Source organism: Barbatula barbatula, assembly GCF_947034865.1.
Source record: "Barbatula barbatula genome assembly, chromosome: 20".
Lineage (NCBI taxonomy): Eukaryota > Metazoa > Chordata > Actinopteri > Cypriniformes > Nemacheilidae > Barbatula > Barbatula barbatula.
In genome coordinates, this window is record NC_136783.1 from 3,458,435 (window position 1) to 3,476,786 (window position 18,352).

General features: G+C 38.6%; 1 protein-coding gene across 4 annotated transcripts in view; it reads left to right on the plus strand.

The window, feature by feature from the left end:
- Positions 1-1,635: 1,635 nt before the first annotated feature.
- Positions 1,636-18,352, plus strand: part of poc1a (POC1 centriolar protein A) — a 36,953-nt gene continuing 20,236 nt past the window's right edge. Inside the window, exons 1-10 of one of the 4 annotated variants that reach the window (XM_079483931.1) lie at positions 1,638-2,014; positions 2,138-2,222; positions 2,510-2,681; positions 3,124-3,213; positions 3,557-3,736; positions 3,954-4,061; positions 4,147-4,262; positions 7,354-7,487; positions 13,868-13,936; positions 14,045-14,191. In XM_079483931.1, coding sequence (XP_079340057.1) covers positions 2,000-2,014; positions 2,138-2,222; positions 2,510-2,681; positions 3,124-3,213; positions 3,557-3,736; positions 3,954-4,061; positions 4,147-4,262; positions 7,354-7,487; positions 13,868-13,936; positions 14,045-14,191 — 1,116 coding nt within the window. In that variant the 5' untranslated portion in view covers positions 1,638-1,999. Of the gene's footprint in view, positions 2,015-2,137; positions 2,223-2,509; positions 2,682-3,123; positions 3,214-3,556; positions 3,737-3,953; positions 4,062-4,146; positions 4,263-7,353; positions 7,488-13,867; positions 13,937-14,044; positions 14,192-18,352 lie in introns of all 4 variants that reach the window. The other 3 variants (XM_079483932.1, XM_079483933.1, XM_079483934.1) reach the window with 3 other exon arrangements.

The following is an 18,352-nucleotide window of genomic DNA, read 5'->3' on the forward strand; positions in this document are numbered from 1 at the left end:
CACAGTAAAAGTAAAAATAAATTATCATGCAAATTATATTTATTTTGTTAATTCAATCAATTTGATAGTTTTATTCAATGTTTTATTTAAAAATAGTGTCTATTGTATGAACAAACACAAACAAAAAAATTATTTACTAAAATAAATAAAATAACTGTCCAAACTGAAAAAAACTTATGCTGAACATATTTGGCGAAAAACAAAACTTGAAGTTCACTATAATATCTATAAAGACAGCCTGCATGCCTTTAATATCGAATTAGGCAAAGCTAGACATTATTTCTATTAACTGCAACATCAGTCATATGCTTTTTGCTACTGTAGAGAGACTAACAAACCCCCAAGTCAAGTCCCCTACTAAATGCTTTCTGATGACAAGTTTGCAACTTTTTTCCTTGAGAAGATAAATAATTTCAGAATGGCAGTCAGCAAAGCCCTACATGGCACTCAGGTCAGTCTGACTTTATTACAACAATCTAAGAAATTAGTAAAGTTTGATCAGAAAACTTTGGCATCTTAAGTCCTCAACATGCAACCTGGACACACTCGCCACGTCCTTTTTCAAAAAAGTGTTTAACTGTTTAGAAGCAGATCTTTTAAAAATAACTCATCTACTGCACTGTAACTTTAATAACTGCATTAACTCATCTACTGCACTGTAACTTTAATAACTGCACTAACTTATCTATTGCACTGTAACTTTAATAACTGCATTAACTCATCTATTGCACTGTAACTGTAATAACTGCATTAACTCATCTACTTCACTGTAACTTTAATAACTGCATTAACTCATCTACTGCACTGTAACTTTAATAACTGCACTAACTCATCTACTTCACTGTAATTGTAATAACTGCATCTATTAACTTTATGAGAAAATGCTTTGTCTTTGAGATTAAAATGCCTTATCAATTTGGTATTTTAATTAGTTGTCAGTTATAATCATCACAATTAAAATAAATAAACATTTGAAATATATCAGTCTGCGTGTAATGAATTAATATAATTTACAAGTTTCACTTTTTTAATGGAAATAGTGAAATGCATCAACTTTTTGATGATATTCTAATGATTTAACCAGCACCTATGGTTTCCGTAAGCCTGCCATCTAGTGGTAGTTGTTATTTTCTGCACGGTTGCGCATGGATCTGCAGTTGCGTGTGTGTGGATTGTCCAATGCAAAACCACATAAAGTCTCAAAATCCAAATGAACCGAACAGGATGTATGAACGCGCGTCACAGGATCCACAAATGCACAACTTCTCATTGGTATGCGCAAAATCAATATACATGAACACAAAATAAAACATTGCGATCACAAATCTGCCTCTATTTGTACAAATCGCTTCGTGTTTATTCAAATCTAAATGTCACAGAATCAAATCATAAGGCATTGGTTTGTGAATCGTAAAATACAAATGAAACGTGTATCACGTTCACGGATGACTGTGCGTGCATTTGTTAATCATTTTGAGTCGAAATTCATCCCATATGTATCTCTTCTGCCAACTCTTTGAACTGATTTATGATTGATCTGAATGTTCATCATGACTTGCAACTTTACTCTTTTGGTCTACTCTCGCAACACCGAGTGACGCGTCCCCTTTAAGACCGTGCAATGAAGACGCGCATGCGCTGACCGAGGCGGGTAAAATGAATGCCGTTAACGACCGGTCTACAGTCCTTAGCAACCGATCCGCTTCTAAACACCGGAATAAACGGACGAACAAAGATGCAAACTGATCTTTAACAATTATTTTGTCTTGGTTGACGGACATTTGGCCCCGGAAATGCTAACTTGACACATTTGAAGTTAAGCTAGCTTGTCTTGTAAACAAACAGCAGACTCTGACTGACCTGTTGTTGTATTAATCATCATTCTCAACGGTTTTCTTGATAAATTAACGTGAAGTGTTCATTGACTGAGTTACGTTTACGCAAACTTTCTAAAGCTTTCGTATTCGCAGCGGTTCTGTATTTAGAGAGAGATCTGACAATGAGCTCTGTCCTGGTGAGTGCTACAAAACAATAACATTACAGTCATATCACATACATTTGATACTTGGTCTTTATTACTAGTGTTGTTAAGTATGTAAATGTATTGTATGTCGTGTGATGAATACCATTATATTAGGACGATCCGACCCTAGAGAGACATTTTAAGGGTCACAGAGATGTCATCACAAGTGTGGATTTTAACTCCAATATGAAACAAATAGGTAAGACTATATGCGATTTATTCATCTCTGTGATTGACACTGATTTACATTTGCACTTCATGTTAAACATTACAAAATAAATGATGAAGTTGCATCAAAATATGACACAATTTCTAAAGGAAATAAAAGCTAACACATAAATAGTTCACTGAAAGACAGCTGGGTAACTTTCCTTGAACTGATAACAGGGTGGTCAAGGCTGTCGGTCAACATTAAAACTCCTATTTTTGACTTTTTTAAACTTTATTTTAGAAAAAACATTGAAACAAATATTTTGTCTATTCCAGCCACTGGCTCTTTGGATTCATGCATCATGATCTGGAACATGAAGCCTCAGATGAGGGCGTATAGGTTTGTGGGACATAAAGATGCTGTGATGTCCGTTCAGTTCTCACCATCTGGTCATCTTGTGGCTTCTGCATCCAGAGACAAAACGGTCCGGCTCTGGGTTCCCAGTGTGTGAGTATTAAACTTTTCTTTCGTCTTAAACTGAAAAAATGTTCAGTTCTGGTCCTTGATTCGGATTGGTGAAATACCCCATTTATAACTGCTGACCGCATTAAAAAGCCTAAATATAACTTTATTTACTTGATTTTATGATACCTCGCTACGCATATGGACGCTTCGTGTCGTGCCACTGCTTCGCGGGGCTTCTTGCTTTATTTTGTGTCCCACTGGGTTTAGAAAGACATTAGTGGCTGAGTATATTATAGTATAGAATTTATAATTCATAATTTGGGGAACTATTTTTTTAAATGGCTTTATTTGATTCAATGTCTAAAGTAGGCAGTAGGTGGCAGTAAATACTAATTTATTTGAAAAACACAGTCTGTAGCCAAGCAGTTCTTTGTTTGTTTAAAATGAAAAAAGGACTTCTCCTGTATGTGTTTTCTTTGGTCAGTGGGATGCTGGATGTAGGTGTTGATACAAAAGCTACTTCAGTAAGGCCTGTTAACCCTGACTGCATTGTTGGAGAGAAGACTGTGACTGTGTAGGCAAGGACTCCTCAATGTACAGTATATAATGTGTAAATGCGTAGGCAAGGACTCCTCAATGTACAGTATATAATGTGTAAATGCGTAGGCAAGGACTCCTCAATGTACAGTATATAATGTGTAAAAGCATAAGACACACTAGATGTTCCAAGCAAGGCAGTTACAGTAAATCATCTGTGTCAGGAGAAATCGTTATTTTCTAAGTCACAAAGGACTACAGTGAAAAGATCAAACAGATGGTCACGCAGAAACCTGATCTCAACAGCTTAATAAGGAAATAGGGTGCATCTAAGAACTGATCCATGTTATATCTGAATACGATGTTCCCAATGGTTTAAGGAAAGGGGAATCCACATTATTCCGAGCCCATACTGGAACGGTACGAAGCGTAAACTTTTCAAATGACGGCCAGACCCTTGTCACCTCATCTGATGACAAAACCATCAAAGTCTGGACTGTTCATCGGCAGAAGTTTCTCTTCTCCCTAAACCAACACATCAACTGGGTTCGCTGTGCCAAGTAAGTAACTCCCAAAATACAACTTGTAGATTTAACACTGCGCTAACATATCCGGATTCCCGTGGTCAGGGCAAATGTGGAATAATCATGAAATGATGCAGATTTCCAGTGGAAATAATTTTCTTTTGAATATACAATTATTTAGTAATTATTCTTATTACGTAATATGATAAAATTTTGGGTGAACTATTGCTTTAACTAGTTTACTGTCTTTTAGGTTCTCACCTGATGGCCGGCTGATCATTTCTGCCAGTGATGATAAAACAGTGAAACTTTGGGATAAGAACAGCAGAGAATGCATCCATTCATTCTGTGAGCATGGCGGGTGAGTGGCGTCACATGCTGTCTGAATCTAGTGCTCAGCTACGCCTGTATGACACACGACCAATCATCACTGCTGTTGTTTTCAGATACGTGAACTACGCTGACTTTCACCCGAGCGGCACCTGCATCGCGGCCGCTGGCACAGACAACACGGTGAAAGTCTGGGACATTCGCACCCACAAACTCCTGCAGCACTATCAAGGTAAGTGTCTGGAACCTGAAACACTGGATTCTGCAGCTCGACCTCTGGTTATCATGTTTGACAAACAGGAAAGAAGAAATAAACAGTGAATTATAACGTTTTTATGTGTGAAAGTTTGTGCAACATTGTAAATGTGTGTAAACTTCTGTTAAAACACGTGAAAAATATTGCTCACTTATAGTGATAGGAAAAAAATACTTACTATTTGGCCTCTACTACTTCTGTTGGTATTTTTCTTCTTCTTAACCAATCGGTGTCTATGGCAGTCCTATGAACCGTACATATTAAAATGTTGAAACTTGACACACTCGTAGTGGTGGTCACCAGTAGTCATGTGACCAATTATGGGGTCTCTAGCACTCATTCTAAAGTGCCACAAGCAGTTCAAAAATGCACTTTTCCAACTGCTGTAACTTTTGAACCCAATGATCCATAGAAATGGATGCAGCACATGTCATGCACTCCTCACGCTCATCGCATTCCAAACGTTACATTAAAACTCCACCCATTACAGTAGCTGCCATCTTGAAAAGTACAGTATTGCTATTTATTTGCTACTCCTAATAACAATTTGTGTCAATTGTCTTGAAAATTGGCTCCCCTGATCTTTGACCTGTGTCGCATGGAAGTGATGCTCCAAAATAGGAATTGAGAAGTTTCGGTGGCGCAAACATTTCAACGTTGACCCAAAAATGTATTGGAGGCTGTAACTCTTGTAATGTTTGTTAGAAAAAAAATTCTCGTGTCATGCCGGATAGTACGAGTACGATTCGGTCACGATTTGATGATCGGCCTGTCCGCCATTTTGAAATTTGTCATCAATCTGGATATCTTTTGAACCGTATGTTATATCGGCACCACATTTCACACGCTTCACCGATTTATAGTCCCAAACGTACCCTGGTTTCAAGACAGCGCCACCTAGCGTCCGTGAGATATTACTCTTTTATATTTCTTTTGAACCATTGAACGCGGCTCCGTGAAGCAAGCCAACTGAGTGGCACACCTGATAAACTCGCCAGTGTCAGGTGGTGGCTCGAACATCGTGTTGTGCATCTATACATCAATTTGCAAGGTTGGGCACAAATAGTGCAAGTATGTAAACAAACGAAATGTAATGTCATTTTCGTAATGAAATTAATTGAAGTGCAACGTGTGTATTGCGTAAATATATAGGCTACAAACAGACACGAGGTAAGTACAAAATGACATGCTTTCGTTGTCACCTCTGATATCTGTTCCTTCAGTACGCCGTATTTCCGCTGCTTTTGCTCTACTGTCTGATTTCATGTCATGGGCACACTGGGGGAAGTGTGGGCGGGGTGTGGTGGGTACACTGGGTAAAGCGTGGACTTTGCTCTGGTGGTGCTGCTTGCAGCTCTTGCTCTTATTGTCGCTTTATAGATTTAACTTTGAAGCTTTGATCTGTGAAACAGCTGCATGCTATATTCTTTCTATAAACATCCAAAACTAAATCATTTAAATAACAAATAATTATGGGAGTTATGTTCTTAGTAAAAAATCTCAAATGAAGGTCTATATGACACGTTAACATATTTATTCTCTGATTTGCCATTGTATTCTGTGCCTAAACACACTGCCGAAACGCACAGAAATGAGTGCAAATGGACAGCTGTAATTGAGGCTTTCGCCGATTGTAATCTAGATTAGTTTTTCGATGAATTGTGCAGCCCTACTTATTGTCATCGGTCTTATAAATATTGTTCTATTATTTACATGATGTAAATATATATGAAGGGGACATGAAAATACATTATAGTAGGATGACTCCTATTTGTATTAAATTCTATCTAAAACGCATGTATTGATTTTCTGAAATAATGTTTTTTAGCTAATCGATACGTATGACATCACATCACATCAGGATTACAGTGGAAACGTGTCTGATATTCAATACAGTCAGTGACATGCCAAATGTAGTGCTTGACTTCATGGATGTTTTGGCTTGGAAAGCAGTTTACTCTGAGGATCAATAAGGACTAAGTGGTGATACAGCTTTCATGATATATAAATAGATTTTACATTTGGCGACGGGTCAAACACAGGACCACAGTGTGCTGTCATTGGCTGGCGTGCGTCCCGGGACACAGCCAGTGCAGTAGGTGAAGATCAGATCTTTGGTATTGGAGAGCTTGACTCCTGCACCCGATGCTCCGGTGTCTTTATTTACCCTCAGCATCAGTGACATCATAACTCTAAAACGTGTTTTTTCATAACACTATTTGCTAACTGGCTGACCCAAGTAAATGTTCAAATTCATAGTTATGTTTACTGAATAAGTAAAGGATGCTTCTCATTTTACTAGGATATTATTGCCAGTAGTTGCTGTGAAGCTGCAAACGTGTTCCGGACTGTCGCTATAAAATGGGCTTGTACCAATAGTAACTAATAAATAATAAAACGTAATGTGAAACATTAATATTAAAATAATTAAATATTTCATTTTAGGTTCACAGGACAAGTGCTTCTTAAAGTATACATGCTATTCAAATGAACATTGCATATATATTTCCAATACTTGCTATTTACATTTGAACGTGCATGCTTTGGTTTGTAATTCCTACAAATGCCTGCTGGGGGCGTCCCAGTCTACTCTTGCAGTTCAGTGTCAATTCATAAGGGTGACGTCATGTGGTGCAAACTGTATTTGTTCAGAGGGACCGAGAGTAGGCCCGTGCTTTACTCGGTCTAGTAGACATTTTAAAGCTCTGCTGAGGGTCGTTTCGTGATGCCCACATGTGTGCAGGGCCTGAAAAGCAAAGCAGAAAAGACAATCGACTTTTGGAATGGAAACATAACTTAAGACTTCATAGAATATCTAGACTGGAGTGTGCAGCTATGATGAAAGCATGAAAACATATTTTATTCGTTCATTTGAGCATATACAATCCTGTCAATTTTACTTGTGCAACCATTCCAGGTCATGTTCAATGTGCTCTGCACATATTAGTTCCACCGATATATTCACTTGAAGCAACACTTATTAGAAACCAGCGCTGCAGGTAGCCAGATTGCGAGCTGTGTGTTTGTGTATTCATAGTGTGTGAAGTTTTTGCTCCTGTTGTTTCAGTGCACAGCGGCGGGGTGAACGTACTCTCCTTCCATCCGTCTGGAAATTACCTCATCACGGCCTCCAACGACTCCACGCTCAAGATTCTGGACCTGCTGGAGGGCCGACTGCTTTACACGTTACACGGTCATCAGGTAACACGTCACATGTCCAGCTTCACACTTCATCTCGACATCATAGATTGGCTCGGTGTCAGGTTGTCAAGAAAAATAGTGTCCGGTGTAGCTGGATGTCGGCTTTGTGTAATAACTAGAGCTACATCCGCATTAATCTGGATAATCCATCCACGCTGGGTTTTTATCAGCGAAAACAGAGCTTTTTTTCAAACACTCCTACACAGACTAATGTAAAAATGCAGTGTTATTGTACTATGGACTGGGGTAATATATTGCATTTGTATTACCTCTGCCTTACAGTGACCTGCAGTGGCCAGATATGTTCACATTAGGACATTAAGTCATGCAAGTCTTATACACAAAGCCAATTCCATTTATGTAGGATTAAAGAGTACATATTACGAGATTATGTAAATTACATTTCATGCAGTGTGTAATGTTGCCTTGTGTGATTGTAAGCAGTCTGCCAAGTTGTAAAGCTGTAGGTGAATAAATAACAAATATATTGGCTCGAAAAAAAAAGGGAGTCGACTCTGAATCACGCAAATGAGTTGTGCCCTAGCGAACCGCCGCAGATTTACGTCACTACATATGGGCCCTGCTACATTGCCAGAGAAAACTTCACTCTTTTAATATTGTACTAGTCCAGATACTGGAGAGAGAGCGAGAACGTGTTGGTGCTATAACTGGGGAGAGAGTGAGATTTACTCTTTTACTCAATGATGAGTAAAAGATCCGAACCGTGGAGCACGATCCATACGGATCATCCGTGATCCGTTTCACCACTATACCACAGGGGAGAGGAAACGCGCATTGTAGAGTTGTTTGTCCGTTTAGGCCTGCTGTACAAAACAGGACGGCTAATTCGATGCATGTAGGCCCGCTCTTTATGTAGATATAAATATCTTATTCTAAGGTGTTACAAACATAACGGTTCATTACATAAAGTCTTTATACACCTCTGAAGAAGTCGTTTTGTATAATATATTGCATTTCTGTGCATGGATCCTCCTAAAATCCCTGTATTGTTCCTTTTAAAATCAAGGCATATTTACTCTTTTGATATTTCATATTGTTTAATAAGCATGGGTAAAACATCCAAAATGGATCAAAGCTTTATGTCCTCATAGGAGTGGACACACTTACGAGTTCTTGCCAGCTAAATAAATGTTTTATTTTCCTTTTAATGGAACATCGCCTAAATCAGTCCTGTGCTAAGTGTATTAAAAACGGACCGCCCACCCATTGATGATGAGTCATGTGTATTGTAAACCTAAAGCCTCCCGGTTTGTGTTATAGTGGTATTGCAGAGCGTACCAAACGCCTGCTGTCATCTGTAGGTGTGGGATGAGTTGTGAATAACCTCTGTAAGCCTTCAACAGAAAGAGAAACTGAACGGAGAAAACATTGCATGAAGCTTTTAATGAACGCAGGTCACGGCTGGTGGCTCGGTCTCGTCCCTTATAAATACAATCTGTGAGCTAGACTTGTAAGATATAGGCTGTGGATCAGTGTTTTATTGAGTGCTTTTACAAGTTTTACAGTCAACATGAAATCAAAATTGACCTTGTTTTGTTTCTTAATACACTTTGCTGGTTCATTGATGCATATCATTTTCTTTCACTTTACTAATATGCTTGTGGCCGTCCTTAGCATCCTTGAAGATGCACACATACATGTTTAGATGCACATGCAAATCTATAGTGCTCTTACATTATTTGAGCTGTTGTGTAGTCACTCACAGTTGCTTGAAGTGGAATGTTAAGAGCTCTCAAATACCTCAAGTTTATATCTCGTGTGCCGGAATATGATCTAACCGATCTAATCTCATAAAGCTCCTTCCTGAGAGGCTTTACTGACTTTTTACGTGGATTTGTCCCCAACATGTATTTATGGCCCAAAAGAAGACCAATATCCTAATTTCAGGGTCCATCACACGTATGGGAGGTCTCTCATCCCTTCTGCTGTTTGACATCTGCTTATGCACTATGAAAGGCTTGTGTGAAATGTCGGCCTCTGCTGCACTGACCTCATCTTCCTACATGCCTGTTGCGTAACTTCCCACTGAATGGCTCTTTTTTTAACAACCACACACGGCATGGCGCAGAGCTGCATGCTTAACACGATTGGTGGTATTTTCTCAGCAGTATGTTTGGCCTTTAAACGGAAGGTGCACCAGCAGATCCATTAACTGCATTGGCAGAAAAGGAGGTTATTTCTGCCAGAAGTTGTATGTCAGCGTATCCTTTTGGGTCTCGCATCTTAAAGTGACTTTACGCAACACCCAGACATTGGTTCTATATGTGTACCTTTCTAGTCAGCAGGATTTCAGTACTGTGCTGTCTGCCAATGATGAGTCCAATGAGGAGACTGTTAGGGATCACTGTGACCTACGGCAATTTGATAAATGTGAAGTGTTGAGTTATTGTCAAGGGTCTCTCCTGTTTTGATCATTGAATATCCCGTTTCTCTCTGAAAAAAGTGTCACATTAGGCCACTTAGTGGGTTTTGAATTCCGTTTATATAGATTTTTGCAGGAAATCTTTTGCTGCATCACCTGTAGCTTTTTGGGTGTAGTGGGCTACTACAGTACAGTACAGTAAATTATTGCTGTAAATAAAGTGATGGTTCACTCAAAAATGACAAATATGCACGCCATCATTTACTAAATTCAATGTTTGTAACTGGCCCCCATTCACTTGCATTGGTTTTGTGTCCTTACAATAGAAGTGAATGGGTGCTGGTGCTGTTCGGTTGCCAACTTTCTTCAAAATATCTTCTTTTGTGTTCTGCGGAAGAAGTAAAGTCATACAGGTTTGAAAGGATACGATGGCAGATTTTTCATTTTTGGGTGAACTGTTCCTTTAAATAAAGAGTAATCCCTTATTTTAATTAATTTTATTTAAGTAATTTAATTTAAATTTGTGTCGGACTGGTGTTTACATTAACACATAAGTAACATATTTATCAATACAAAAAATATTTAATGCTTATTATAATTTTTTCCTTCTCGACCAATCACCTTCATCGCATGTTGTTATTGGAAACTATAGCTCGCTGTCATTGGTTGGCTGTGAAAAAGGCCAACTTGTTTCGACTTCAAAAGACGCTCTGAATTGCAGAAAAAGACGCTGATACTGGCGTTTAAAAACGCACTTGGGTCTTTTTTGAAAACACGGTTTACTCCATAGGATTATAATGTAAAACAGACGCTAGCAGCTTTAAAAAAAAGTCAAATGTGAACATGGCCTTATGCATCAGAAGTTCAGCCAACAGTCTGTGGGCACGTCTGAGGATAAGACCGCAAACATTGGAGCAAGAAATTATAAACCTACACAGACAATGCACACAGGGTAAGCACAAACTGCAAAATGCACGCTACTGTAAAAATAGAACGTAATTCAAAACATTTTAAACAGGCCCATAAAGCCTGTGTCTGGACCTTTCATGAGCCTCTCTCTTTTTTAAGTAAAGCAAACACTTATGTAATATTCACACACCCTATGAACCATGCACAAGAATCGATTCGGGAATAGTTTCGTTAGATTAAGAATCGATTCGATTATGAGTCAATCTTTTTTACCCAGACATATAATACAATAATCAACGTATAATCGAATGTAAATTTAGTTGAGTTTGCGTTGAATTGCGTTCGAAATGTGTGTGTTGAAATTGGTTTTGTTGAAATGCTTACGATTGCAATGACTTGAGAGTAATTACTCAGTGATTGAAATATGTTGTTGATGACATAATTCATGACTTTCTTAAGGAACTTACCCAACACCGCTAATAAGTCAATAACTTCTGTTTTTCTTTCCAGTTTAACATTATAAGCCATGTTTTGCTAGTCTGCAAACAATTTCAGTCGATCTGGTGTATGGCATGAAGGGTTCACCCGGTTCTTTTCTGCTGGAAGCTGTGATGCGCTGAGCCAGACTTGGCTCTGAAAAGATTAGCAGGTGTTGCTGATGCTTCAGTACATGCTAACCCTCCAAACACAGGGTGTCTGCACTCGCAAGCCCGTCTGTGAAGTTCATCCACTCGTGAGACTGTGGCTGGGACAGCCTGTTAGTCAGCAGCATGTTCGCTCTCTATCTATGCTTGTTTACTAATGTTTCATGCAAATGAAAGCACTTGATATAGCAGTTATAACACTGAAATGTTAATGGCTACATTTAGACACTGAACGTTAGCTCTGGTCCTGAGAACGCCCTGTGCTTTTCTGTTGAGTGGATTTAAAGGATGTGATTTTTCTGGGAATTATTTTAATAAAATAGTTAGTAAAATTTAGTTTTTGCCTCGAGTCATATCACATCTGGTGTGAGCATATCACATCCTTTTATGGTTCCTGCGAGGGCAATGGGGGTTAAGCTCTTCTGAGCATGTGCATGCACGTGTGTGTGAACGTACGTGTTACAGACCTGTTGAGCAGAAGGTGTCTGGAATGCCCGGATCCTTCTCCACACTTTGCCAAGTTTACATTCCTCATTTTCATCTGCCGTCACCTGCCTCTTCCTCTGTGACCTCTCTTTCTCTACTATTCCTTTTTGATGGCAGAGGAAGGTGGGCTATACACGTTTCAGGTTGGAACAAGTACAGTTTGGTATGCTTTATAAGGAGAGCGTGTTCTTCGCATTCTTTTTCGACGTGGAGTGACGATGGCACACTACCCTGAGATGGTGGTATTTTGCTGACGGACATAGCAGCTCTGAAGATAAAACATAATATACTGCTGTAAAGCATTTTGGGTAATACATTTGGGGATGTAACGATGCACCGAAAGCAGTTGAAAATCGCTTATAATATGCGACAATTCAAGTCGGTTGAGATGTTATATGAATCGCAATACACATTTTGAACAGGGGGGGGGCACTGTGTTTACTGCAAGCTTGGAAAACGTGGATATGCTGTTTTTTATTTGCATTTAAAAATGTATTTTTAATTTACAAAGAAATGAGCAGCATTTGAGAAATGATGAAAGGGCAGTTGTTAATTTCTAATTCGTCTCAACTCATTTTGTAAAATGAAATCGTGTTGTGAGATCAGTATCGTGAATCGCATCGCATCCTGTGCTGGGTCAATCCCTATAATGAATACATACATGTATACGCTAGTTGATAAACAAGAAAGCTGTAAATGGTTCTCGCTATTTTCACGTTCAATAGCGTTTCTCAGAATATAACATGCAGGTTTAAAATAATAGATGCATGGTGTAGTGACACTAAGGATTATGGGTGATTTTGAGCCAGGCTCCTTAAAGTGGAAAGGGTTTTGACCTGATTATTTTAGTATTGGATGAAGATGTTATCCTCGTGTGATCGGGTGGGCTCATGCACATGTACCCCAGCTAGATGAGGAGCATCTGAGGAGTCGCTTCTGTTCTGTGACTCACTGTGAGTCACCCAGTACCACACACACACTCATTCACTTATAAATCCAAACTAATCCAATGAGTGGGTACTTCCCATGTTCTACATCACACTTCATGAGCTGAAATTACAAAATGTAAGATTTTCTGTGTATTTATTTACACCTGCACTCTTAGACATATTATTAACGTCATGTTGCGTCAATTGATGGAATATTTCAAGTGAAGGACAAATGCAATTACGGCACATTTAAATGACCTGTCACACATCCTCATAGGTATATACTCTTTTTTTGTGCAGGTGCCTTGTGTGTGTGTGTGTGTGTGTGTGTGCGTGCGTGCTTGTATGTACTGTATACGCACACACACAGACCAAATGTAATGCTAGGTCTTTATAATAGTTTGTTTTATCCACTGTGCCAGCAGTGTGGGTGGAGTGTGTCGACATGTCTTTTGGCTTCGCCAAAGCCGTGTCTGTGTAAATGTGTCTGGTGTGTGTTCAGCACCATGTACTGCCTAAATTTAACCTTCTCTCTTCCACCAAAGTCAATATGGCATCATGCTGTTATAATTTTCCTCCTACGGGCTGGCCAAAAGCTCTTTTCTGTTCTCTTCTTTCATTGATAATGGTGTGTATAAAGGGGTGGCGTTTTAACCTTTTTTTTTTACACCAAATGGATTATTAAAGTGCAATCTAACATGTTTTGAAGGAAGGCTATAAAAAAGGTCTTTCCACTTTTCATTATTTTTTCAATGGGTCTCCATAATTGAATGACTTACGTTCGTCTGTAGAAAACAAAGGAAGATGTTTGATGAGCTGTCCAAAAATATCATAGAAGTACTCCATTAGAAGATTCTTCAAAGAACATGGCCACATTTAAGAAATGTTTAACAAGTCATAAGACATGCCAGTCAACTAATGCTGTTTGGCATCAAACTTTGAGTTGGGACGTCACAAAGTTGTGCATTATGTGTTAAATACATTCTTATGGTATCTCATATTGATTCGATTCCTTGTACTTGTTTTTAGGGTCCTGCCACCGGTGTTGCTTTCTCAAGGACTGGAGACTACTTTGCCTCTGGTGGTTCAGATGAGCAGGTGATGTATATTTCTTCACACGGAAATAATCTCCAGTAGTGGGGATTTTATGGTTTGATGTATGTTTTGTGAGGAACATTCATCATGTGGCTCTGGTCATGTTTGCAGGTGATGGTGTGGAGGACCAATTTTGACTGTGTGGATTACAGTGAAGTGCTGGAGCGGAAATGCGCTCGCTCAGAGCCTCTCAGTCGTGACACCAAAACTTCAGTTGACAACTCCAGAAACCAAACGACACAAGTAAAGGTAGACATGGTGAGATTGTTACACATGCTGTTTGCTTTGTTAAGTTATGTTGTTTTTCTTGCTTTGTTCACATCCTTACAAATCTATTGTGAAGGTATTAACAGAGAGATATGATAAATATGATGAAACCATTTTGTCAGCTACACACACCAACTTTAAAAGGTCTTCCTTCATGTCACACAAATACTGGAGGGTTGGAATGAACAAAAAGACACACAGTATTAAAAGACGCAAGTGTAATGCCACAGTAGCACTAGACTTCAAGCATGCTAGTTTTCTTGCAGACCCCTGCTTTTATAGGGTTGTGTGACATCACTATTATCCGTGTTACATTTGTTTTTAAAAGGTCATGGTATAGCAGTCTTCACAGGTCACACAAATTCACAGGTCAGAGTTCACCAAACACAAAGTTGCATTTCCGATGTGCAGCATCAAAAGTAAAAAAAAGTGGCTGTGATCAAATATAGCTTGATCTGTTCTGTTTTACAAAGCTATAATACAGTCACCAACACCGTCACTGAGGCTACTGACTTCAATGTAGTCTCACTTTGTTTTCTCAACATCTGGCAATACTGTAGTAGGTAAACCAAACCTTATGTTGAGTTACTGTATTTTGCCTTTGCTGGCCAGTGCTTCTCGGAGATACAAAGAAGTCCTTTATTTGACTTTTTATCTGGTGGGAATATCATTTAAATGGAAACTAGTTTGCATTTATCAAAACTGGTAGTAGTTGTTAATATTTCCATAATTTATGCCACGACATGACATGAGATTATGACATAACACCCACCACATCAGCTGCACTAAGAATTACACTCACATGTTTAACCTCCTGACTTTGTACGTTTATCACATTCAGTTTGTACATCTACAGCTGCAATGTATTGTTTATATTTCCACTTTACTTATTTTGTTCTACTTTTTTATACATTCTTCTATTTCTACCCTGCTCTTCGTGTCTTACTCTTGTCTGCTTCTTTCCCTTTTCTTTTAAGTGTACACTGTATATCTTCATGTATTTCTTATTTTCTCATGTTTTTCTATATTTCTTTCTTAGTGTATACTGTCTATATTTGTGTTGTATTGTAAGTTCTTCTATTTATTACATTTACTATTCATTTTTGTTGGGCATTTCACTTCATGTCATACTATGTGTGGTTATACATGTGACAAATTAAAATTAGCAGTTTTACAGGCATCGTTCGATACTTTCTGATGTAAAGCTCAGTAAATAAGTTATTCCATATTTAAAAACTCATTCCTCTAATAAATATTAGGTCTAAAGCAGCATGTCTATTCTCAAATGCCATCAGGCACTTTTCCCGTAGGCACATAAGTATAGTGTAAACCTGTCTGTACAGTAAAGAAAACACCCCATAATTTTTTCAGAAGGGGAATTCTGACGAACTGTAGTGTTGACACCTACCTGTGTAGTAAAAGCATTAGACAGTCATGCAGAACAATAACTCATGGGGTGGAATTAACTGACACACATCTCACGGCACAGCTTGACAGCAATAAGAAAGACTTCAAATACTTTCAATTGTGTGAAATGACTGTACTTACATTTAAGATTCAGCGCAACTTCTTATACATGTTTACAGTGTTACAATATCCATCAGTTGTTGAAATCATGATATTCGAGGTCAGTTTTAGTTTTTTGGACACATTCCATTTATCTCCTTCAGCGATATGCAAACTCTCATTGCACATTTGTGTATCTGCAAAGAACCAATAGGATTCTGGCTACACCCACCCAGGCTATTGCAAAATAATACAATTATCAAATGCCAATTAATTTCAAGTTGAAGGATCTGTGTAGATTTTGTTCACAGGTTAGGCTTTAAAAACGTTATTATATTGGTATTTTTGTTAACCAATATGTACGATTTGTGCAATACCAGTGCATTGGCTTTGTCAAACATTTTCTCCTTGCATCGCCGTCAAATACGTTGTCACGCCATTCTGCACGGTCGGGCGGCATCAGATAATGCTACTGTTTATTTTGCCTCATCACGCTATCGTGCTGTTAACAGATTGAAGGCAAATCCCTGCACAATGACGGTGTGCACCACTCTCACGCATCAGTGTGGAGCGACCAAACGGACATGGGCTTTCTCCTTTTACCCAAGAGCACAAAGGCTCGAGATGAATGGGGCTAACTGCCTGACCCTAGAGATTCTTATCATGAACAAGTTCAGACCTTCATCTGATTCAAACCTTTTTAGGGATGTGCATAACTATCATGTTTCTTCTTGGGTCACAGTTTGAACTATTCATTTTCTTTAAAAAAGTTTTTGAAACTCATAGTGTGAGGCTCTTTTTTAATTTAGCAAAAAATAGAAATAGTTCATGACGCACATTACTGGTTCTGTGCCACAGAGTCATAAAATTAGATTGTGTTTAGATGGGGTCTCCCCTCATCTCCCATTGGTCAGTTCAAAATGATGGCTCACTTTACATTGGGTGAGGTGATATTGTCGTCTTGAGCTGTCGTGATGCTCAAAGATGAAGAACATTTGGCCCACTAGATGCGGTAACCATCTGTCTTTAACAGGTTGTTTTAACCGCTAATATATTCCTTATCCATGCCAATGTAGCTATAGCATAGTCTTTGCATTTGTGATGAATGCTATAGATGATCACATTCACAGACAGATGATCATAACAGCAGGTGTGAAAGCTTTTCTCAGCGTGAACAAAATCTGTTTTGGTGATGTGTTATCAGTTAAATAGTGTGGTTTGTCTTCATGCGTCAGGCTGCAGTTCCATTTAGTGACACTAGTAGTGCAGAAATTCAATTGTGCACTTTTAGTGACGTATGTCGCATCCTCAGCTTAACACTTCATGGAATTTTCAGGTTCGGGTGACCCTTTAAATACAAGACCAGAGAACCTTCTGAGATTATGTCTTTATCCTTATTACAGACAGATGTACTGTAGCTAAATCTATAATATCTATCCTGTCTGTAAGATGACCACTCATGAGGGCAGGTGTACCACACTGCATGTGCCATTGATTTGTGTTTCCTGTTTGTTTATTACACTGATATCACACTCGAGTATAGATCAGAGCTGTGCGTGAACTTCTGAACAGACCTGAGGAAGTACTGTTAAACAAGCGTATAGCGTTCGTTCTGCCGGGTCATGTAAGTCAAGCTTGCATCAGCTGAAACTCCTCTACCTATAGAAATATGATGCAATCACACCTTCCGTTTTAAATTCATTCAGCTAATAGCAGCTTATCACGTTGCTCTGAAGCAAATTACCCTCCTCCATCCCCAGCTGCACTTCACATTTACAATCGTGACTCGACTACATTTTAATTATGTTACACTTAAATGTCTAATGACATCTGCTTGTTCTATTCTGTTTAACCCGAGGAGGGTCATCGCTAGGGCTGGGTATCGAGTCCAAATTACATGGATACCATCAAAAAAAGACACCACATTTCGATACCAATAGCGCACATACAAAATTTGGTGCAAGACAATTGCTACCGAAAAGGAGCAACATGACAAATGCATAATTGTTTGCATAATGGCTGTAAATAGTTTGGAAAATCGATGCTAAAAAGCGGAGCTTTGACTGGGACTACGTTATGTTTTGGGGGATTTCCCGCTTTTTTCACAAAATTTTCGTATCGTAAAAAAAGTGAATGCGTTGCAGATATTTCCACATACATTTACATATTAAGATACATAATTTTCATTCATTGCTTATTAAGTCATTCTGACAAACCTGCCAACGTGCAACTCATAAGGAGATAATACGCGCTGACTATATCATTATGCTGGAAATGATAGACTACAAGATGATATGTCATTGTTATGTCAAGTTATTGCTTGAATATAAACAAACATTTACTTACCAAAAGTGATGTCAGTCTAAGTTTTAATCTTGTGTCGAGAAGTTTCCATCATGCTGAATTTACTCAACCTGTGTTTTTAAGTTGAGGGGACAAATAGGCCTACTCTTCCCCAGTCTACTCAAAACTCGTTGAGACAGTAAAAACATAAGATGTTAAGTCGAATGAACAAATTCAGAAGTTGAGTCAACTAAAGAAAATTAAGTAGAAACAACTAAACTGTTGAATCATTTTTTACGGTGAATTCTAGCTATAACGAAACCCAGCGAACCCTGCGCTCCCTGCTCTTATTCATGCTGGCTG